The 23223-nt window shown below is 48.5% G+C and overlaps 1 protein-coding gene across 1 annotated transcript in view; it reads right to left on the bottom strand.

Annotated features, from left to right (window-relative positions):
* Window positions 1-9419: 9419 nt before the first annotated feature.
* ARF1 (ADP ribosylation factor 1) overlaps window positions 9420-23223 on the bottom strand; it is a 44596-nt gene continuing 30792 nt past the window's right edge. The window contains exons 2-5 of the mRNA XM_063924530.1: window positions 13338-13524; window positions 13146-13256; window positions 11550-11674; window positions 9420-11444 (exon numbers count right to left, since the gene is read on the bottom strand). Of these exons, the coding sequence (XP_063780600.1) occupies window positions 11283-11444; window positions 11550-11674; window positions 13146-13256; window positions 13338-13485 (546 nt within the window). The 5' untranslated portion in view covers window positions 13486-13524 and the 3' untranslated portion in view covers window positions 9420-11282. The remainder of the gene's footprint in view (window positions 11445-11549; window positions 11675-13145; window positions 13257-13337; window positions 13525-23223) is intronic.

The following is a 23223-nucleotide window of genomic DNA, read 5'->3' as shown; positions in this document are numbered from 1 at the left end:
TGTTTGTCGGCCGTCTCATGTCGTCAACCGATCTTGGCGCGTGTTGACATTATCACGTAATTCCCTAAATAAGCCATCCATTCCGGTGTCGACTCCCTAGAGAGTGACATCACCATTACAGGCAATTGCTCCGCCTCCTCACCAACATCGTCCTCATACATGTCGACACACACGTACCGACACACAGCACACACACAGGGAATGCTCTGATAGAGGACAGGACCTACTAGCCCTTTGGAGAGACAGAGGGAGAGTTTGCCAGCACACACCAAAAACGCTATAATTATATAGGGACAACCTTATATAAGTGTTTTCCCTTATAGCATCTTTTTTATATATTTCTAACGCCAAATTAGTGCCCCCCCTCTCTGTTTTAACCCTGTTTCTGTAGTGCAGTGCAGGGGAGAGCCTGGGAGCCTTCCCTCCAGCCTTTCTGTGAGGGAAAATGGCGCTGTGTGCTGAGGAGATAGGCCCGCCCCTTTTTCGGCGGCCTCGTCTCCCGCTCTTAACGGATTCTGGCAGGGGTTAAATATCTCCATATAGCCCCCGGAGGCTATATGTGAGGTATTTTTAGCCAAAAGAGGTTTTCATTTGCCTCCCAGGCCGCCCCCCTCCCAGTGCCCTGCACCCTCAGTGACTGCCGTGTGAAGTGTGCTGAGAGGAAAATGGCGCACAGCTGCAGTGCTGTGCGCTACCTTAAGAAGACTGAGGAGTCTTCTGCCGCCGATTCTGGACCTCTTCTCGTTTCAGCATCTGCAAGGGGGCCGGCGGCGAGGCTCCGGTGACCATCCAGGCTGTACCTGTGATTGTCCCTCTGGAGCTAATGTCCAGTAGCCAATCCATCCTGCACGCAGGTGAGTTCACTTCTTCTCCCCTAAGTCCCTCGTTGCAGTGATCCTGTTGCCAGCAGGACTCACTGTAAAATAAAAAACCTAAGCTAAACTTTTCTAAGCAGCTCTTTAGGAGAGCCACCTAGATTGCACCCTTCTCGGCCGGGCACAAAAATCTAACTGAGGCTTGGAGGAGGGTTATAGGGGGAGGAGCCAGTGCACACCACCTGATCCTAAAGCTTTACTTTTTGTGCCCTGTCTCCTGCGGAGCCGCTATTCCCCATGGTCCTTTCAGGAACCCCAGCATCCACTAGGACGATAGAGAAATTAAGAATTTACTTACCGGTAATTCTGTTTCTCGTAGTCCGTAGTGGATGCTGGGAACTCCGTAAGGACCATGGGGAATAGCGGGCTCCGAAGGAGGCTGGGCACTCTAGAAAGATCTTAGACTACCTGGTGTGCACTGGCTCCTCCCACTATGACCCTCCTCCAAGCCTCAGTTAGGTACTGTGCCCGGACGAGCGTACACAATAAGGAAGGATTTTGAATCCCGGGTAAGACTCATACCAGCCACACCAATCACACCGAACAACTCGTGATATGAAACACAGTTAACAGTATGAAACGATGGAGCCTCTCAACAGATGGGTTAACAATAACTATGTACAAGTATTGCAGATAGACCGCACTTGGGATGGGCGCCCAGCATCCACTACGGACTACGAGAAACAGAATTACCGGTAAGTAAATTCTTAATTTCTCTAACGTCCTAGTGGATGCTGGGAACTCCGTAAGGACCATGGGGATTATACCAAAGCTCCCAAACGGGCGGGAGAGTGCGGATGACTCTGCAGCACCGAATGAGAGAACTCCAGGTCCTCCTCAGCCAGGGTATCAAATTTATAGAATTTTGCAAACGTGTTTGCCCCTGACCAAGTAGCTGCTCGGCAAAGTTGTAAAGCCGAGACCCCTCGGGCAGCCGCCCAAGATGAGCCCACCTTCCTTGTGGAATGGGCATTGACAGATTTAGGCTGTGGCAGGCCTGCCACAGTATGTGCAAGCTGAACGAGCAATAGTCTGCTTAGAAGCAGGAGCACCCAGCTTGTTGGGTGCATATAGGATAAACAGCGAGTCAGATTTTCTGACTCCAGCCGTCCTGGAAACATATTTTCAGGGCCCTGACAACGTCTAGCAACTTGGAGTCCTCCAAATCCTTAGTAGCCGCAGGCACCACAATAGGCTGGTTCAGGTGAAACGCTGACACCACCTTAGGGAGAAACTGGGGACGAGCCCTCAATTCTGCCCTATCCATATGAAAAATCAGATAAGGGCTTTTACATGATAAAGCCGCCAATTCTGACACTCGCCTGGCTGATGCCAGGGCCAATAACATGACCACTTTCCACGTGAGATATTTCAGATCCACGGTTTTTAGTGGCTCAAACCAATGTGATTTTAAGAAATTCAACATCACGTTGAGATCCCACGGTGCCACAGGAGGCACAAATGGGGGCTGAATATGCAGCACTCCTTTCACAAATGTCTGAACTTCAGGTACTGAAGCTAGTTCCTTTTGAAAGAAAATCGACAGAGCCGAGATCTGTACTTTAATGGAGCCTAGTTTTAGGCCCATATTCACTCCTGCTTGCAGGAAATGCAGAAATCGACCCAGTTGAAATTCCTCTGTTGGGGCCTTTTTGGCCTCGCACCATGCAACATATTTCCGCCATATGCGGTGATAATGTTTTGCCGTAACATCTTTCCTGGCTTTAATAAGCGTAGGAATGACTTCCTCCGGAATGCCCTTTTCCTTCAGGATCCGGCGTTCAACCGCCATGCCGTCAAACGCAGCCGCGGTAAGTCTTGGAACAGACAGGGGCCCTGCTGTAGCAGGTCCTGTCTGAGCGGCAGGGACCAAGGGTCCTCTGAGATCATCTCTTGAAGTTCCGGGTACCACGCTCTTCTTGGCCAATCCGGAACCACGAGAATTGTGTTTACTCCTCGCTTTCTTATTATTCTCAGTACCTTTGGTATGAGAGGTAGAGGAGGGAATACATACACTGACCGGTACACCCACGGTGTCACTAGGGCGTCCACCGCTATCGCCTGAGGGTCTCTTGACCTGGCGCAATACTTCTCTAGTTTTTTGTTTAGGCGGGACGCCATCATGTCCACCTGTGGACGACCCCATTGATTTACAATCATTTGGAAGACTTCTGGATGAAGTCCCCACTCTCCCGGGTGGAGGTCGTGCCTGCTGAGAAAGTCTGCTTCCCAGTTGTCCACTCCCGGGATGAACACTGCTGACAGTGCTAGTACATGATTCTCCGCCCATCGGAGAATTTTTGTGGCTTCTGCCATCGCCGTCCTGCTTCTTGTGCCGCCCTGTCGATTCACATGGGCGACTGCCGTGATGTTGTCTGACTGGATCAGCACCGGCTGGTGTAGGAGCAGGGATTTTGCTTGACTTAGGGCATTGTAAATGGCCCTTAGTTCCAGAATATTTATGTGAAGGGCAGTCTCCTGACTTGACCATAGTCCCTGGAAATTTCTTCCCTTTGTGACTGCCCCCCAGCCTCGTAGGCTGGCATCCGTGGTCACCAGGACCCAGTCCTGTATGCCGAATCTGCGGCCCTCCAGAAGATGAGCACTGTTCAGCCACCACAGAAGAGACACCCTGGTTCGTGGAGACAGGGTTATTAAACGATGCATCTGAAGATGCGATCCGGACCACTTGTCCAACAGGTTCCACTGAAAGATTCTGGCATGGAATCTGCCGAATGGAATTGCTTCGTAAGAAGCTACCATCTTTCCCAGGACTCGCGTGCAGTGATGCACCGATACCTGTTTTGGTTTTAGGAGGTCCTGACTAGAGAAGACAACTCCCTGGCTTTCTCCTCCGGGAGAAACACTTTTTTCTGGGCCGTGTCCAGAATCATTCCCAGGAACATTAGACGTGTCGTGGGGACCAGCTGTGACTTTGGGATATTCAGAATCCAACCGTGCTGGCTCAGCACTTCCTGAGATAGTGCTACTCCCACTAACAACTGTTCCTTGGATCGTGCCTTTATTAGGAGATCGTCCAAGTATGGGATAATTAAAACTCCCTTTTTTCGAAGGAGTATCATCATTTCCGCCATAACCTTGGTAAATACCCTCGGTGCCGTGGAGAGTCCAAACGGCAGCGGCAATCCTGTACCACAAATCTGAGGTACTCCTGGTGAGAATTGTAAATGGGGACATGCAGGTAAGCATCCTTGATGTCCAGGGATACCATGTAATCCCCCTCGTCCAGGCTTGCAATAACCGCCAGGAGCGATTCCATTTTGAACTTGAACTTCCTTACATAAGTGTTCAAGGATTTCAAATTTAGAATGGGTCTCACCGAACTGTCTGGTGTCGGTACCACAAACATTGTGGAATAATAACCCCGTCCCTGTTGAAGGAGGGGAACCTTGATTATCACCTGCTGAAGGTACAGCTTATGAATAGCCGCCAGCACTACCTCCCTTTCCCTGGGAGCCGCTGGCAAGGCTGATTTGAGGTAACGGCGAGGGGGAGTCGCCTCGAACTCCAGCATGTATCCCTGAGATACCACTTGTAGAACCCAGAGATCCACCTGTGAGCGAACCCACTGGTCGCTGAAGTTCCGGAGACACGCCCCCACCGCACCTGGCTCCACCTGTGGAGCCCCAGCGTCATGCGGTGGACTTAGTGGAAGCAGGGGAGGATTTTTGTTCCTGGTAACTGGCTGTCTGGTGCAGCTTTTTCCCTCTACCCCTGCCTCTGGGCAGAAAGGATGCGCCTCTGACCCGCTTGCCTTTCTGAGGCCGAAAGGACTGTACTTGATAATACGGTGCTTTCTTAGGCTGTGAGGAAACCTGAGGTAAAAAAGTCGACTTCCCAGCTGTTGCTGTGGATACGAGGTCCGAGAGACCGTCCCCAAACAATTCCTCACCCTTATAAGGCAAAACCTCCATGTGCCTTTTAGAATCAGCATCACCTGTCCACTGCCGAGTCCATAATACTCTCCTGGCAGAAATGGACATTGCATTAATTCTAGATGCCAGCCGGCAAATGTCCCTCTGTGCATCCCTCATATACAAGACAACGTCCTTTATATGCTCTATGGTTAGCAAAATAGCATCCCTGTCGAGGGTATCAATGTTGTCTGACAGGGTATCAGACCATGCTGCTGCAGCACTACACATCCATGCTGAAGCAATAGCAGGTCTCAGTATAGTACCCGAGTGTGTATATACAGACTTCAGGATAGCCTCCTGCTTTCTATCTGCAGGCTCCTTTAGGGCGGCCGTATCCTGAGACGGCAGTGCCACCCTTTTAGATAATCGTGTGAGCGCCTTGTCCACCCTAGGGGATGTCTCCCAGCGTAACCTATCCGTTGGCGGGAAAGGGTACGCCATCCGTAACCTCTTAGAAATCACTAGTTTCTTATCAGGGGAACACCACGCTTCTTCACACGATTCATTTAATTCATCAGATGGGGGAAAAGTCACTGGCTGCTTTTTCTCCCCAAACATAATACCCTTTTTAGTGGGAACTGGGTTAATGTCAGAAATGTGCAACACATTTTTCATTGCCGTAATCATGCATCGGATGGCCCTTGTGGACTGTACATTTGTCTCATCCTCGTCTACACTGGAGTCAGACTCCGTGTCGACATCTGTCTGCCATCTGAGCTAGCGGGCGTTTTTGAGCCCCTGAGACGCCTGGGCAGGCGCGGGCTGAGATGCCGGCTGTCCCAAGGCTGTTACATCATCAAACCTTTTATGTAAAGAGTTGACACTGTCGGTTAATACCTTCCACATATCCATCCACTCCGGTGTCGGCCCCGTAGGGGGCGACATCACACTTATCGGCTCCTGCTCCGCCTCCACGTAGCCCTCCACATCAATCATGTCGACACAGCCGTACCGACACACCGCACACACACAGGGAATGCTCTGACTGAGGACAGGACCCCACAAAGTCCTTTGGGGAGAGAGAGAGTATGCCAGCACACACCACAGGGATTTTCACTATACAGAGTGATTTTTCCCAATAGCTGCTTATTAAGACCAATTTGCGCCTACATTTATGTGCCCCCCCCCTCTTTTTTACCCTTGTTGTACTGGATACTGCAGGGGAGAGCCTGGGGAGCGTCCTTCCAGCGGAGCTGTGAAGAGAAAATGGCGCTTGCTGTGCTGAGGAAGATAGCCCCGCCCCTTCAGCAGCGGGCTTCTCCCGCTTTTTATGTTAATGGCGGGGGGTTTTGCACATATACAGTGTTATACACTGTATTATGTGCTATTTGTGCCAAAAGGTAAACTAATTGCTGCCCAGGGCGCCCCCCCCCCAGCGCCCTGCACCCAACAGTGACCGGAGTGTGTGGTGTGCTATGGGAGCAATGGCGCACAGCTGCAGTGCTGTGCGCTACCTTAATGAAGACAGGAGTCTTCAGCCGCCGTTTTTCATCTTTATCTTCAGTCTTCTGGCTCTGCAAGGGGGATGGCGGCGCGGCTCCGGGAACGGACGATCGAGGTCGGCCCTGTGTTCGATCCCTCTGGAGCTAATGGTGTCCAGTAGCCTAAGAAGCACAAGCTAGCTGCAAGCAGGTAGGTTCGCTTCTCTCCCCTCAGTCCCACGTAGCAGTGAGTCTGTTGCCAGCAGATCTCACTGAAAATAAAAAACCTAAAATATACTTTCTTTTCTAGTAAGCTCAGGAGAGCCCACTAGGTGCATCCAGCTCTGGCCAGGCACAGATACTAACTGAGGTCTGGAGGAGGGGCATAGAGGGAGGAGCCAGTGCACACCAGATATAGTACCTAATCTTTCTTTTAAGAGTGCCCAGTCTCCTGCGGAGCCCGTCTATTCCCCATGGTCCTTACGGAGTTCCCAGCATACACTAGGACGTCAGAGAAATTCAGTAAGTATGTGGAGAAGATAAGTTGATATCTCCTGTATAATGTCATTAGACAATAATGGACTGTCTTGCTGCACTGTATTAAGTTGAAATCACAGTAGTGCTTTATATCTGCTGTTCGTACTGGTGGTACATCATTCTTAATATAAACAGATACTAAATATACAGGGATGAGTATAACAGAGAAAATATGTTAATATCTCCTGTATGATATTAGTACGCAGTGGTTAGCTATCTGCCTTGCTGTATTGGATTGTATAAATTTTGGTAACACACGGTAGCGCTTTATACCCGCTATCTGTGCTTATAAGCGATAGCAGTTCTTAAATAGCGTTAACTATACTTAGTTGTATGTGTGCAGGTGTATTATAGCCTGCATGAACACATGGAGATAATAACCCTGTATATGATCCAACACAATCAGTAAGTCCGTGTATGTATATGTACTACACTGTAAATTATATAAATCCCCTGCTCTCTCTCGTGTTGAGTCTAAATGACAGCGTGATCCACAACACTGAAATAGCGTTCAGCTTAAGTATAAGATGCAACCGTGCAAGCGTTCTCTCTATAACATTGGTACAATAGCTCCCAGTTATATGGTATAGGTCTCAAAGCATGTAGTGCAACATTTGTACATTTAAATATTAATAGTAATTCGGGAACACATAGCACAAGCCTATGCGCATTTCACTCCTATTGAGCTTCCTCAGGGCAGTATTGTCACATATGTCTCACTCACAAAGGCTCTTTTACAGGTGGTTAATGGGGAAAATGGTTTCCTGTTGTTCAGTGACAAAGGACATCCAAAGCTTGCTTACCCCCAAGATAACCGGGTGGTATTCATGTGAACGACAGTCACATGATCTCCTCCACCATCCCGATGGTCGGCATGCCAACCAACAGGGACTATTTCCACTCGTGGGTGTCCACGACACCCATAGAGTGGGAATAGAACCCGTGGCGACCGCAGGTCACCACCGAGCCCGCAAGGGGCTTGTTGCACTCGCCCCTCCCCGCCGGGATCCCGGCGACGGTATGCTGCCGGGATCCCGGTGTCGGTAAGTAGACCGCCGGTCAGCCATACTGCACCCAGATAACCTCCTGGTTCCTCACATACAATCTGGCCTAGAATTACCCACAAGGCTTCAGTGACACCATATAGCCTACAGACAGATCTGCCAAAACAATAGTAAGCATGGACAACAAATACCAAGTCCAGTGGCCGAGACCCAGCAAAAGCTGACCCCCGTCCACCCTGCTTAGGCATTACAGGAGTGACATATCCACATCCTAGCAGAAGGCTTCATGTATCGGCCACCAGTACACAGCAGGAAGTACCCGCCCTGCCGACACCACCCACAGCCTTATTTCCATCATCCCTTTTTGTTTGACGAGACACCAGCCGGCCATTGAGCTGTAGATCCAACTCACCACAAAGCAGTTACTCCCAGTAGGAATCCGAGTATGGAAACTGGTAATTAAGGGAGAGATATTAAACTTTTCTAAAGAGCGGACAAGTAGCCCATAGCAACCTACCCAGCTCTCCTATCATTCTGGAGACCACTTGATAAATGCTAAGCAGCAGCAGATTGGTTGCTATGGGAAACTCCACTCTTTTAAAGGACTGATACATCCAAGAACCCAGGAGCTGGCACAGGACATTCAGTGTATTTTGTAGCATTTCAGGAATGTAATTATTGTCCTCTATGTCAGTGGTCCCCAAACTCCATCCTCAAAGCACCCCAACAGTCCAGGTTTTAAGCCTATCCATGGTTGAGCACAGATAAAATCAAGTGGACTGGGATATTATTAAGTCACCTGTGCTCAAGCATGGACTGTTTGGGTGCACCGAGGACTTTATTTGGGAACCTTTGCTCTATATGATCTGGCCATCCATTAGCACAGTGGTTCCCAAAAGCAGTCCTTAAGGCAGAGGTTCCCAAACGCGGTCCTCAAGGCAGCCCAACAGTCCAGGATTTAGGCATAGCCATGGCTCAGCACAGATGGTTAAAATCAAATTGACTAAGTTGCTAATTCAGTCACCTGTGGCCAAGCATGGATACATTTAAAACCAGGACCGTTGGGGTGCCTTGAGGAAAGAGTTTGGGAACCTCTGCCTTAAGGAACACTAGCAGTCCAGGTTTTCAGGATATCCATGCGTGAGCACATGTGGCTTAATTACTACCTCAGTTAATTCGACTTAACCATCTGTGCTCAAGGATGGATATCCTTAAAACCTTGACTGTTTGGGTGCCTCAAGGGGCGAGTTTGAGAACCACTGCATGATTAGTGCATATAATAGATATTTACAGTATCATTAATACCCAAAATATACTTTGAAAGTCACTACCATCCAGTCCATTACAGACAGCGGAAAGCACATTTTGAGGACCGTGCCATAATGGAAGCGAATACAGGTGAAGACTTGCAGTGACACCGCTAGTCCCACCCCGTGTAAGAACACACAGTATCTGCAAGCCTGTCTGGCTGTCGGTCACTGTGTGCCTGTAACAGAGACACTCTCCTATCACACCACCTGATGCAGAGAATGAAAGCTTAATAGCCCCGTAGATATTATATACACATGTATATACTTTATATGTTCAAAAACTGGATTTACCTGATGCAAGAAAACGTACATTACACAAACAGGCAGCCGGATGTGAAATAGATGGAATTTTATTCTAATAGCTGTAATTACAGTGCTTGTTTGTCCAAATGAAAACAAGTTTACAAAACAGTTGATTACAATTGGTTTACTGAAAGCAAGATTCCACATCACTAGATGAACCAGCTCAGACGGGTCCTTACGGTTCCAAGTTCCAACAGCTCCGGCTTTTCAGTGTTGATCAGAAATAAGAATAAAATAAGAATAGTTTTCATTATCAAATGGCAAATCTGAGCCTTGCAGCACGAGGCATGCCGCCGGGGAATGATTTCAGAGAGGGGTCTGCGCTCTGCAATGGAATGATTGCGTGTGAATTGCTAGGCATCAGGCACAGACATTTAGGGCTGCTGTCGCCTAGTCCGGGAGAAGGGACGTACCCCGTGTTACTCAAGCAATGAGCCGCCACCACCAAGAGCGGAGAGGTTCCGGATGCAGGAAGAAAATGGATAGATTAATGTGCAACATGGATGCTTCTTGTGTCTTCGTCCAGTAACCCCAGAAACGCCCGGACTGGATAACCAGGTGGAACTTATAAACGCTCACCAATACTACTTTGGTAGTGGGGTGGCTGCTTAAAAGTTGGTACAGAGGAAAACAGGCGGTACAATTGGTGCATCTCCCCCTCTAACTGGCTTTAATGTACCAAAACTAATGCAAATAAACCAAATACTTTAAGTGAAGAATACACTGTAACTGCCAAATACACACAGCAGTGACAGACATTCTCTACACAACACCAATTTCCATGAGAACCTAACCAATCAAATCAGCCGGAAGGGGTGACATCACTCAGGTCTCCCCGATTTCACTGATTCATCGTTACCTGGAAACTGGACGGCTGCCTTCACTGTATATATGTGACAGTAATGAATTCTTTAAATAAGTACATAAAAAAACAAAACCGGGACATCAGCACAGCATCAATAGCACAGCAAGATCTGCAAGGACCAAACCCCCCATAACATAACCAGGCATAAAAAGAATCCCCCCCCCCCAAAAAAAAAAACAAATAGTTCCAGTGTGACGCAACAAAACGTATTGCCCGCTTTACGAACTCCCGTGGCTTTGTTTAGACATACATGAAATAGATTTCTAATAGTCGTCACTCGATCACAAACATTAGCACATAAGCTGCAAAATGCAGACAGATCCAGCAGCATAGCAATTAGCTGGAGCTGTTCTCTAACCATGCAGAGAAATGGAGCACTGAGATTAACCCCTTAAGTGTTACACGATCCTCTCCAGCGCCAATGAGGTCATACTGTTGTGCGTTTTAAAGACGGCCCACCCTGCTGACCCTCTAAGAGCAATGTGGAAGGGGGCTACCACGCTTGGGACACCCCAGGCAGCAACATGGCTGAACAACGCTGCTATCTGTGCGGCCACTAGAGGAAAGCCTGATGCGCAACGTCAGCTTGTGGCGGTAAACTGGCAAAGGATTCCACTGATTGTTTAAATAGAAAATGTAATGGTGAATACCGCAGCCTAAAACACGCATGAATCTAACCCTCCTTTCCAGTACTACATGTTGATCTGATTTTAAAATGAAAAAAAAAAAAGGGAATATTGCATAGGAGTACCAGAAGTTGCCTCATTGGAAACAAAAAAACAAAAACTATTTACATTAAATAAGATACCCAACTGTATTCAGGCTCTGCCACATTTACAGCATGGCGCAATACATACTGTGAGAAAAATATAATAATGTACTGGTTCCGGCACTCAATACCGCAAAGTAGAACAGTTTGCCACGTTAGAGAGAAGCGAAGAGGGAGGAGGAAGGCATGAAGAGGAGGAGGTGGGACAGGGACAAAAACAAAGCCCAAAAAAAAAAACCCAATGATTATGATTTGTGGTTTCATTTCTGGTTCCGGAGCTGATTGGACAACCAGTCCAGTCCTTCATAGAGCCCATCTCCACTAGTGGCGCAGGTGGCCTGAATGTACCAGTTTCTGTGGCGGAGGGAGTGCAGTCCTAACTTGTCTGTGATTTCTGCAGCATTCATTGCATTGGGCAGGTCCTGGAAGAAGTGACAAAGGAGTTAGTTGCAGGGTTCTGAATCTGCCGCAGACTACTTGCTAGGCCTGTGTCCCTGCTGTGAGGACAGTGACGACCGATCGCCTACCTGTTTGTTAGCAAAGACCAGCAAAACAGCATCTCGGAGCTCGTCTTCCGCCAACATTCTCATCAGCTCCTCCCGGGCTTCATTCACCCTCTCCCGATCGTTGCTGTCCACCACAAAGATCAGACCTGCGCAGGTAAACACATTCATGTTACCCTATACACACTTTATACCACTCAGAGGAGATGAAATTGTTTTGTGGGCGCCCAAACGTAATGGTCGTCCACTGGAGCTACTCAACTGCCCCCCCCCCGGCTGGGCATGCATGCCCCGTATGCGCGCCCATTAGTACCCAATTTAGCCACGCAAAGCAGCTAAACCCATCTAAAGTCCAGGTTAGGGCGCTCAAACCCAAACCACGTAGTTTTCGCACATTTCAACTCGCACCTCAGGAAGCTATGAGCTGAAATGTGTCCCCCTGGATGCATTGGGCGCACCAACGGAGCAGCAATCGAATTGCTCCGTTGGGCGCCATCCTGTGGCAGTTAGGGCGAAGAACAATTGAATTCCCCCCTTACTGTCTAAAAAGTGTTAAACTGCAATCATTCAGGATAGACTGGCCCCTTAGTGTTTACTATGACCACTTCAAACATTCTATGCATTACAATAGATACATGTAACCTGAATCCTGGGGCAGGAATGGCGGTCTGCATATACAAAGGAATAAGCAGTGTAGGTGCATTGGTGAGAGCGTTTGGGTGGGAGGTAGTCCCACTGAGAGCGCTACGGGCGGGAGTACGCAGAGGGTGTGTACAGGTTTGAAGGCTGGGGTAGAGTATTTGAGTGTTGTAGCAGCACAGAACATGCTTGCTGGTGGAAGACAGCTGATCAGAGATGTAGATCTAATGCATTATACACTGATCTGGGTGATCCGCCAGATAATTGTACTGTGTCCTCACGTGACATGTCTGAGAGATGCGACAATTGGCCGGCCGCATCTGGATGTTAATTCGCAGCCGTGCCTGTCCAGCAGACATCTCCCGTTCAGTCACAGGGGAGGAGCCCACATATTGAGGTCATACGCTGAAATATCACCATATGTCCAGTGTATCCGCTGGGTGTCAGATAAAAGGTCTGTCGGTCTGACAGTGTATGCCCAGCGTAAGGGTTTATTAGTGATCTTAAGTCGTATGAATCCCTTGCCATAAACTGGGTCCAATGAGTCCCATTTACTGTAGTATCTGCATCAACCATCAGTAGTTCTCGTCAAGATGGAGAATAATGAAGGGGATACAACGGACAACATACTTGAAAAGAAAGGTACGATGCCAAGTGGTCAGACAAGAGTACTGCACAACACCGAAATGAAAAACTCCCCTCCCAATGATTACGTCAGGGGTGGGGAACCTGCAGCTCTCCAGCTGCTGATGAACTACACATCCCAGCATGCTCTGCAACAGTTTTAGCATGGCCAAATAGCAAAACTGTAGCAGGGCATGCTGGCATGTGTAGTTCAAAAACAGCTGGAGGGCCGCAGGTTCCCCACCCCTGGAATACATGTTACCAACTATCAGCGCTGCCTGCAGGGAGAGCGGAGACAGTTACCATGAGAGAGAGCACAGCCTCCTGCAAAGCTACGGACCTGTCAGCGTCTCTCACCTTGTGTGTTCTGGAAGTAGTGACGCCAGAGGGGTCTGATCTTGTCCTGACCGCCCACGTCCCAGACCGTGAAACTGATGTTCTTATATTCTACCGTCTCAACATTAAAACCTGGGAGAAAGAAATAGACGGTGTATAAAACAGAGGATACTGAGTAGCGATGGACATAGAGCTACTGCCGCAGGCACTCACCTATTGTAGGGATTGTAGTGACTATTTCCCCCAGCTTCAGCTTGTATAAAATAGTGGTTTTGCCGGCTGCATCCAGCCCAACCATGAGTATACGCATCTCCTTCTTCCCAAAAAGGCCCTTGAAGAGGTTGGCAAACATATTCCCCATGTTGGTAATGTGACGGTATCAAGATATGTCAAGAAAAACCTGTAGAGAAAAAGCAGCAGCATTAAGGGGTGCAAAACCTACTCAGTATCACTGTATTTCCCATTCAGCTTATGCACACTAAAATCCCACATCTAATAAATGGTCTCCATAAGAGGAATAATCAGACATTTAATCTCTATAGCATACATTCCTTTTCTCACTTGTATGTCCTGCGCACTTGTCACTGAGCTATAATAAAATGCAGAGCAGTTCCCATGTGTCATGTCTGCGAGTCCTGGGATGTGCAGGTAGGTGGCACTGTGTGCTCCAGGAGACCACATCCGTGTGACGCAGCGTGGGAGGGTCTATGGTGTACTGAAAGGGAGATTCTGCAGCAGGTGGAACCGTGTGTGTGCAGTCTGGGATATTGCAGGACATGGAGTCATTTTTAAATGTAGATTCGTATATTCTAAAGTGAGTGTTTTAAGTTACTGAGAAGATAAACTCGGAACTGTCACCTGAAACAAGTCAACATGTGGTGTATCTGCATGGAGGGTAATGACTCGGGTGCAGGGGGAGGCAGTCAATTGACTGCCTGACGGGATTCAAAGCCGGAATACCGACACCAGCTGAAATACTGGTGGTCAGAGTCCCGATCGCCGGCTGGTTAGCCCCCTTTTGGGTGGTGGTCCACGCCACCGGGGCCCGAAGCATGGAGAGCGCAGCGAGCCCGCGAGGGTACATGCTGCGATCGCCGCCGGGATCTCGTACTGATCCTGGTGCAGGGTCCTAATGGAGATACCAGGGAATGGGATTTTGTTGCAGAATACAGTGTGGCGCCAGCCTATAGTTATAGGTGTAATGGCAGGTATCTGTTGGGACAGGAAGGCAGGATCTTACATGTTGCCCTGGCTTTGGTTATACATGCCGGTATGTTAAGAGAAATTAGCAACCAAATTCAACCGACTGCCTTATAAATAGTCAGTACTCCAATCTCGCTCATCAATAAAATTAATAAACCCATTTTTAAAACGCCATCAGGCCTTCAGCTGACATGCTCATTAGGGGGCTTCATACACAATGAGAACCAGGAGCATATATAGTGTGTTCATGAGGTTATATACCCTAGTCTAATCAGTGTATAACAGCACATCAGGGAGACTGACCGCAAAACAGACAAATCCAGATTGAGGGGGGAGCCGCGCTGTACGGAGTAGAGACTGACCCACTAAACTCATAAAATTCTCTCTCTATCCATCTCTCTCAACAGTATTCTTATCTTGCGCCCGGCAGCAGGAGCGACACTACAGGAGAGATCTCTGTTGACAAATCTCAAAAATACATAGAATAAACACACAATTCCCAATTGCGCTATATTGATCGAATGCGGTTTTCTCAAATTCTTCCAAACAAGATCCCAGCTGGTATGGATTACTAGTTGGAGAATTCTTATGGCAATTATTATCCGGGGTCCTAAGACGAGAAACCCTTCACCAAAAGATCACCCAGACAGACGGCCAAAAGGCCAATTAGTACCAATTTATGGTTTAATCACAGATTTAAAACATACAAAATATAAAATTGTACAACAATAAAATACATAAATCAGTGAGTAAAATAGATCCTGGTGATGGTAAAATAGATCCTCCCTCACCTTAACCAGGTGTGAGCTCAAAAAAGAGGGAGAATCCTCACAGACTGGATTGCAAACTCATGACTGACAGACCCTACGCGTTTGGTCTAATCGACTTCATCAGGGGTAATAATAATAAAAGCAGGACCAGATACACAAAACGAGTTTTATGGTAAGAACTTACCCTTGTTAAAACTCTTTCTGCGAGATACACTGGGCTCCACAAGTCTGGACAATGGGGTATAGAGTAGGATCTGGATCCGAGGCACCAACAGGCTCAAAGCTTTGACTGTTCCCAGAATGCATAGCGCCACCTCCTATATCACCCCGCCTCCCGGCACAGGAGCTCAGTTTAGTTAACCAGCCCAATGCAGTAGCAGGAAGAGAGACGACAACGGTTAGTAGCCACATACACCACACTCTCACGACAAGAGAAGTGTCAGCGGCTAATGCCATATCAACCCAAAAGGTAAAGCCCGAAACTGGTAATGGAGGTTGCCAATAGCAAACCTCAGGTATTGCTGATGTGACGCTGCTATAGGAATATGCAGGTAAGCATCCTGTATGTCCAGGGAGACCATGTAGTCCCCAGGTTCCAAGGCCAGAACTATAGAGCGAAGGGTTTCCATGCGGAACTTGGAAACCTTCACAAACTTGTTCAGTGCCTTGAGGTGGAGAATGGGCCAGGAGGACCCATTCGGTTTCGGGACTAGAAACAGCGGAGAATAGTACCCCCGGCCCCTCTGAGCAAGAGGCACCTGTACTACGACTCCTGTATCCAGGAGGGTCTGTACCACCGAATGCAGAGTGTTTGCCTTTGTCTGGTCCGACGAGATGTCTGTCTGGTAAAATCGATGAGGGGGTCCGTTTTTGAAGGCTATGGCGTAACCTCGAGTGACGACTTCCCGTACCCAGGCATCTGAAGTGGTCTTCAACCATTCCTGGGTATACCCTAGAAGCCGGCCCCCCACCCTGGGATCCCCCAGGGGGTGGCCCGCCCTGTCATGCGGCAGGCTTATCGGTCTTGGCTGCTGGCTGACGGACAGCCCAGGCTCTTTTGGGCTTCGGCTTACCAGGTTTGGAAGTGCGGGCCTGCTTATGGTACGCCTGACCTTTTGCTTTACCTGAAGGACGAAAGGGGCGAAAGGACGTGCCTTTGGCCTTCGACACAGAAGGAGCTGTATTAGGCAGACAGGCAGTTTTGGCAGTAGCCAAGTCAGCCACTATCTTATTTAAGTCCTCCCCAAACAGAATATCCCCCTTGAAAGGGAGTACCTCCAGGGTTCTTCTAGAGTCCAGATCCACAGACCAGGATTCTCAGCCACAATATCCTGCGAGCCAGGACTGACGTAGTAGAGGCCTTGGCTGCAAGGATACCGGCATCAGAAGCAGCCTCTATAATAAAGCGAGAAGCTGTGACAATTTATGACAAGCATTGTCTAGCATGGTCAGAGGAGATGTCAGCCTCTAACTCCAAGGCCCATGCTTCAATAGCCTCTGCCGCACATGTAGCTGCAATAGTGGGCCTTTGTGCAGCACCCGTGAGGGTGTAAATCGCTTTTAGACAACCCTTCACACGTTTATCCGAAGACTCTTTTAGAGACGTGACGGTAGTGACAGGTAGAGCTGAGGAAACCACCATCCTAGCCACATGTGAGTCTACTGGAGGAGGCGTTTCCCAATTCTTAGACAGCTCTGGCGCGAGGGGATAGCGAGCCAGCATCTTCTTTTGAGGCACAAACTTCGTACCCGGGCTTTGCCAGGGTTCCTGACGTATATCCACTAGGTGGTCAGAGTGAGGTAAAACTTGTTTAATCACCTTCTGACGCTTGAACCTATCTGGTTTCTTAGGAGGAACGGATGGCTCGGGATCATCCGTAATCTGCAGAATTAACTTAATAGCCTCCAAAAGATCAGGAACATCCACATGTGAACTACCCTCCCCATCAGCCGTATCCGAGTCAGAACCTGTGGGGTCAGTGTATGTGCTGTCTTCATCAGACGAGGTGTCAGTGACAGCAGTGGATTGTGAGGAGACGAGCGCTCGCTTAGAGGACCTCTTGGACTTAGGCGAGCGATGGTCAGACTTTTTAGTAGTCAGGGACTGGTTCAACTTCTTTAATTGAGCAGATAAATCGTCCGCCCATGGCGGGTTAGCTGCAGGGACCACATACGTTTGTACCGGCATTGGGGGTCCCATAGGGGGTGTTAGTTTATGAACTAGCGTATGCAGAAGCGTGGAAAAAGCGGCCCACAGAAGGTCAGTATGTGCCTCCGTTGCCACAGTCCCACTGGGGGGCAAGGAGCCCCCAGAACCAGAGCCCACAGCTGCTATATTCTCTTCATATGTGCCTGTGGCTTCAGCAACACCAGCAGTGTGTTCAGCCCCAGAACCGTTACCCTCAGAAGCAGACATGATATAACTTGCAGTATGAGGTAACACAGTACAATTATTAGCAGCACTATTTCCCTAAACCCAAACCCCTGCGCAGTGTAGTCAGCACCAGCAGAGATAAAGGAGAGATATGGTGACTAAATCACAGAGAAAAATACGTAATTCAGTATCTGTGAAAATCCTATATTACCGTATATACTCGAGTATAAGTCGACCCGAATATAAGCTGAGGCACCTAATTTTACCACAAAAACCTGGGAAAACTTATTGACTCGAGTATAAGCCTAGGGTGGGAAATGCAGCTCTACCCGTACACAGACCTCATAGTGCCAGGTGTGCCCCACAGTGCCAGGTGTGCCCGATATGCCCCACAGTGCTAGATACTTACCCTCCGTTGCTCCCGCGCTGTCTTCTGAAGGAGGGACACGGAGAGCACAGCGCGCGGCTCTCCTGTGTCCCTCCTGCGTCTTCGGCAGCAGCGGCGCGTGTTAAAGGAAGTGCCGGTTCGTGCACTTCCTTTACCACACAGACGCAGCTGCTGCCGAAGACGCAGGAGGGACACAGGAGAGCTGCGCGCTGTGCTCTCCGTGTCCCTCCTAAAGCGGACTAGAGTATAAGCCGAGATGGCTTTTTCAGCACAAAAAAAAAGTGCTAAAAAAGTCGGCTTATAATCGAGTATATACGGTAAATAACACCTGATGCACCAAGCCCCCTCAGGTTATGAAATATAGGGATAGCAAGTTGAGTGAAAGACACGAGATGGACACCACTCAGCTATCAAATGCACACACAAATAGTCACAGTTTGTACAATGCAGAGGTTATTACAGACAATACTGCACCGGACTAGCTTACACAGCTAAACCCTGACTAAATGCACTCTCTTACTAATACCCCTTTTCCACTAGAGTAGCACGGGACGCAGCCGTGTCGCCTGACGCTAGTGACGCGGCAGATCACATGATCTCCCAGCACCGCCCTCCCTATGCACTGTGAATGGGAGCCGTGTCGCCTCGACACGGCTCCTGTTCACACTAGACAGCTAGCCGGGTTGAACACGTGTTCAACCCGGCTAGCTACCAGGGTAGGATTCCCAGATCACTTGAGCCGGGAATTTGCCGGGGGACCCGTTTCCACAAGGGAAAAACACGGGTAAATGCGCGCCCCCGCACATTTACCCGTGTTTTAAGCAGCTAGTGGAAAAGGGGTTTAACATTGACTAAAAAGGCAGGTAGAATACTTAAGTGTCATGTAAAGGCACAGCGCTGACAACCAGGCGGCTTTACATAGGAGGATTTGCCCAAGCAGTCCCAGGAACAGTGAAGCTGAGAGATAATGGCGCCGCAGACACTGACAGGGAGTGAGGAAAAGACAGAGATGCAGCTCCAGGGTGGGAACACTTGCGGGAAATGGCGCCCTGGGGCTTCAGGTCTAAGCCTTATCCCCCTTGCTGGCAAAACCACCGGGTACTGTGGGCGATATTAAAATTGGTTTTAAGAGAAAACCTGACCTGCGCCCATGCCCTGGTGATCTAGTGGGATCGCCTGTGTCCACCGCCAGCGCTCACGGCCCGCCTCCCACTGACCGCGCCGGATCGCGAGCGGGACCCACTTACCACCTCCCGAAGTGCGGCCACGCGATCAGGGAGAGCCCCAGCCGTGTGTGTCTAACATGAAGAAAACCGGAGCCTCCTCTGTAGGTACCCGGCAACCAGGGCTCGGGAGTGTACAGCGCCGCTAGGGAGAGCTGGAGCTGCAGCAGTGAATGTCAGAAGACATTTACCACTGCTGCTGCCATTGAAGTCTTCACTTTTTACCTCATAAAAAGCTTTTCTCAGGGCTGCTTGGAGCAGCCCCTCTGTTCAGTGCCTGCTTACTGCAGCACCAACTGACAAACTGAGCTCCTGTGCTGGGAGGCGGGGTGATATAGGAGGCGGCGCTGTGCATTCTGGGAACAGTCAAAGCTTTGAGCCTGTTGGTGCCTCAGATCAAGATCCTAATCTACACCCCATTGTCCAGACTTGTGGAGCCCAGTGTATCCCGAAGCAGAAATTGCGATTATAAATGCAACTGGTCTATCACGACCTGGAGAAATTTTATAATCTCAAAAGGGAGGCATCTTAATAAGATTCAGTAAATTTGATGAGGACCATCGGCTACCATGATGGAAAATGTGTATTAAAAAAAAAAAAGTCCTTAAAAACACCTGAATAGATGAAGAAAACTCTTACATCCAGAAAGATTCAGATAGAACTTGCCAAAGTTCTCCTGAGTGTATAACCAGAATTAGAACAAATATTTTTTTGGTAATGAACCCTCCACAACAGTATCTCACAAATGGATCAAAACTGCTTGTGCAGCAAACAGACATGTGGAGAATTCTGAATTCTCCACGTCTATTTGCTGCACAAGCACTTTTGATCCATTTGTGAGATACTATTGTGGAGGGTTCATTACAAAAAAATGTTACTACCAACGGGTACGAGAACTTGCTGGGACTTGTAGTTCTTCTGCAAAAAACAATATTCTTACATTTTACTCAAGGCTATCAGCCCCCCATCCGCAGCCCTTGGATTGGGGGGGGGGAGGGGGGAGAGATAACCTCGGGCTTCACCCCTGGCCCTTGGGTGGCTGGGGGAGGGGGGGGCGACCCCTTGATTGAAGGGGTCCCCACTCCTCCAGGGTGACTAGTTGGATATTTAATGCCACGGCTGCAGGGCGCTGTATAAAAGTGACCCCCGGCTGTGGCATTATCTGTCCAGCTAGTGGAGCCCGGTGCTGGTACAAAAAATACGGGGGACCCCTACTCTTTGTCCCCCGTATTTTTTGCACCAGGACCAGGCGCAGAGCCCGGTGCTGGTTGTTAAAATACGGGGGATCTCCTGTAATTTTTTTCTCCTATTTTGGCAACCAGGACCGGCTCAAAGAGCCCGAGGCTGGTTATGCTTAGGAGGGGGGACCCCACGCAATTTTTTTTCGGGTTTTTTACAGGTTTTTTTTTAAAAACATTTTTAAAAATCTAATCAAAAACCGTCAAATCAGACGTTTTTCGACAGCGGGACTGTCGAATCCGTTTTTTATTGAATATGTCGAATTCCGGCACCCACCTGCCGGAATTAGACGGTCGAATTAAAAAATGGGCGAAAAATTGCCGCAATTCGCCCGGAATTGCATATACCCCATAGTGCCCACACACTGGGCGATATTACAAATGATACTGCTCAAAAGGGGGGGGGGAGCGATATCATTTCAAATATAGCGTTGTGTGTACCCAGCTTAAGATGTTTGGAACAATCTCCCTGCCAAGAACCTTCAAAAACTGTGTGCAAGTGTACCTAGAAGAATGGATGCCGTTTTGAAGGCAAAAGGCTGGTCACATCAAACAATGGGGTCAATTCTATTCAGCAACAGTTGAATAGCATCGGGCGTTAGCTCCCATCGCTATTCAATTCAGCTCATGTTAAGTCAGCAAAGGCCCGTTCTGGCCGACTTGACAGGTTGAATTGTCAGAACGGGCATTCTCAGACATAACTCCACGCCGCGATTCTGTTGCACGTCAGCACTTTTGTCGGATTTCCTCTCATCCCCCGGGGGTGAGAGGAGAAAATTACAGACAATTGGTGTCACTTGGCGCTGTATTGAATAGTGCCGGGAGCTAACTCCCGGCGCTATTCAACTGTCGCTGAATAGAATTGACCCCAATGATTGGATTTAGATTTCTCTTCTCTTCATTCACTTTGCATTTTGTTAAATTATAAAAAACTACCAAACGTCTATTTTTGAAAGCATTCGTGCTTTGCAGCATTTTCCCCCACACCTGCCTAAAAGTGCTGCACAGTATAAAAAAATAAAATGAATATACACTGCTCAAAAAAATAAAGGGAACACTAAAATAACACATCCTAGATCTGAATGAATGAAATATTCTTATTAAATACTTTGTTCTTTACATAGTTGAATGTGCTGACAACAAAATCACACAAAAATTATCAATGGAAATCAAATTAACCCATGGAGGTCTGGATTTGGAGTCACATTCAAACTTAAAGTGGAAACACACACTACAGGCTGATCCAACTTTGATGTAATGTCCTTAAAATAAGATTTTACTTACCGTTAAATCTATTTCTCGTAGTCCGTAGAGGATGCTGGGGATTCCGTAAGGACCATGGGGAATAGACGGGCTCCGCAGGAGATAGGGCACTTTAAGAAAGACTTTGGACTCCGGGTGTGCACTGGCTCCTCCCTCCATGCCCCTCCTCCAGACCTCAGTTAGGGAAACTGTGCCCAGAGGAGACGGACAGTACGAGGAAAGGATTTTAGTTAATCCAAGGGCAAGATTCATACCAGCCACACCAATCACACCGTATAACCTGTGATAAACTACCCAGTTAACAGCATGAACAACCACATAGTCTTGGTTCAAACCGATGAGACTATAACATAACCCTTATGTAAGCAATAACTATATACAAGTCTTGCAGAAGAAGTCCGCACTTGGGACGGGCGCCCAGCATCCTCTACGGACTACGAGAAATAGATTTACCGGTAAGTAAAATCTTATTTTCTCTAACGTCCTAGAGGATGCTGGGGACTCCGTAAGGACCATGGGGATTATACCACAGCTCCCAAACGGGCGGGAGAGTGCGGATGACTCTGCAGCACCGATTGAGCAAACAGGAGGTCCTCCTCAGCCAGTGTATCAAACTTATAGAACTTTGCAAAGGTGTTTGACCCCGACCAAGTAGCAGCTCGGCATAGTTGTAGTGCCGAGACCCCTCGGGCAGCCACCCAAGAAGAGCCCACCTTCCTAGTGGAATGGGCCTTAACCGATTTAGGCAATGGCAATCCTGCCGTAGAATGAGCCTGCTGAATCGTGTTACAGATCCAGCGAGCAATAGTCTGCTTTGAAGCAGGGGCGCCAACTTTATTGGCCGCATACAGAACAAACAGAGCTTCAGTCTTCCTGGTCCTAGCTGTTCTGGTCACAAATCTTCAAAGCCCTGACCACATCCAAGGACTCGGAGTCCCGCATAGCCACAGGCACGACAATAGGTTGGTTCATATGAAAAGAGGAGACCACTTTAGGCAGAAATTGAGGACGTGTCCTCAACTCTGCCCTATCCACGTGAAAAATCAGGTAGGGGCTTTTATGTGATAAAGCCGCCAATTCCGAAACCCGCCTTGCCGAAGCCAAGGCCAACAACATGACCACTTTCCAAGTGAGATATTTCAACTCCACTGTTTTGAGTGGTTCAAACCAGGGAGACTTGAGGAAACTTAATACCACGTTAAGATCCCAAGGCGCTACCGGAGGTATAAAAGGAGGCTGAATATGCAGCACCCCCTTCACAAATGTCTGTACTTCAGGAAGAGAAGCCAATTCTTTTTGAAAGAAAATGGATAAGCAGTGATCACGCTGACCCGAAAAAAAATAAAAATTTACTCACCGGTAATTCTATTTCTCGTAGTCCGTAGTGGATGCTGGGAACTCCGTAAGGACCATGGGGAATAGCGGGCTCCGAAGGAGGCTGGGCACTCTAGAAAGATTTATGACTACCTGGTGTGCACTGGCTCCTCCCACTATGACCCTCCTCCAAGCCTCAGTTAGGACACTGTGCCCGGACGAGCAGACATAATAAGGAAGGATTTAGAATCCCGGGTAAGACTCTTACCAGCCACACCAAACATACCGTACAACTCGTGATACTATATCCAGTTTGACAGTATGAA

Source organism: Pseudophryne corroboree, chromosome 5, assembly GCF_028390025.1.
Source record: "Pseudophryne corroboree isolate aPseCor3 chromosome 5, aPseCor3.hap2, whole genome shotgun sequence".
Taxonomy (NCBI): Eukaryota; Metazoa; Chordata; class Amphibia; order Anura; family Myobatrachidae; genus Pseudophryne; species Pseudophryne corroboree.
This window is presented reverse-complemented; position numbering and strand designations above follow the sequence as displayed.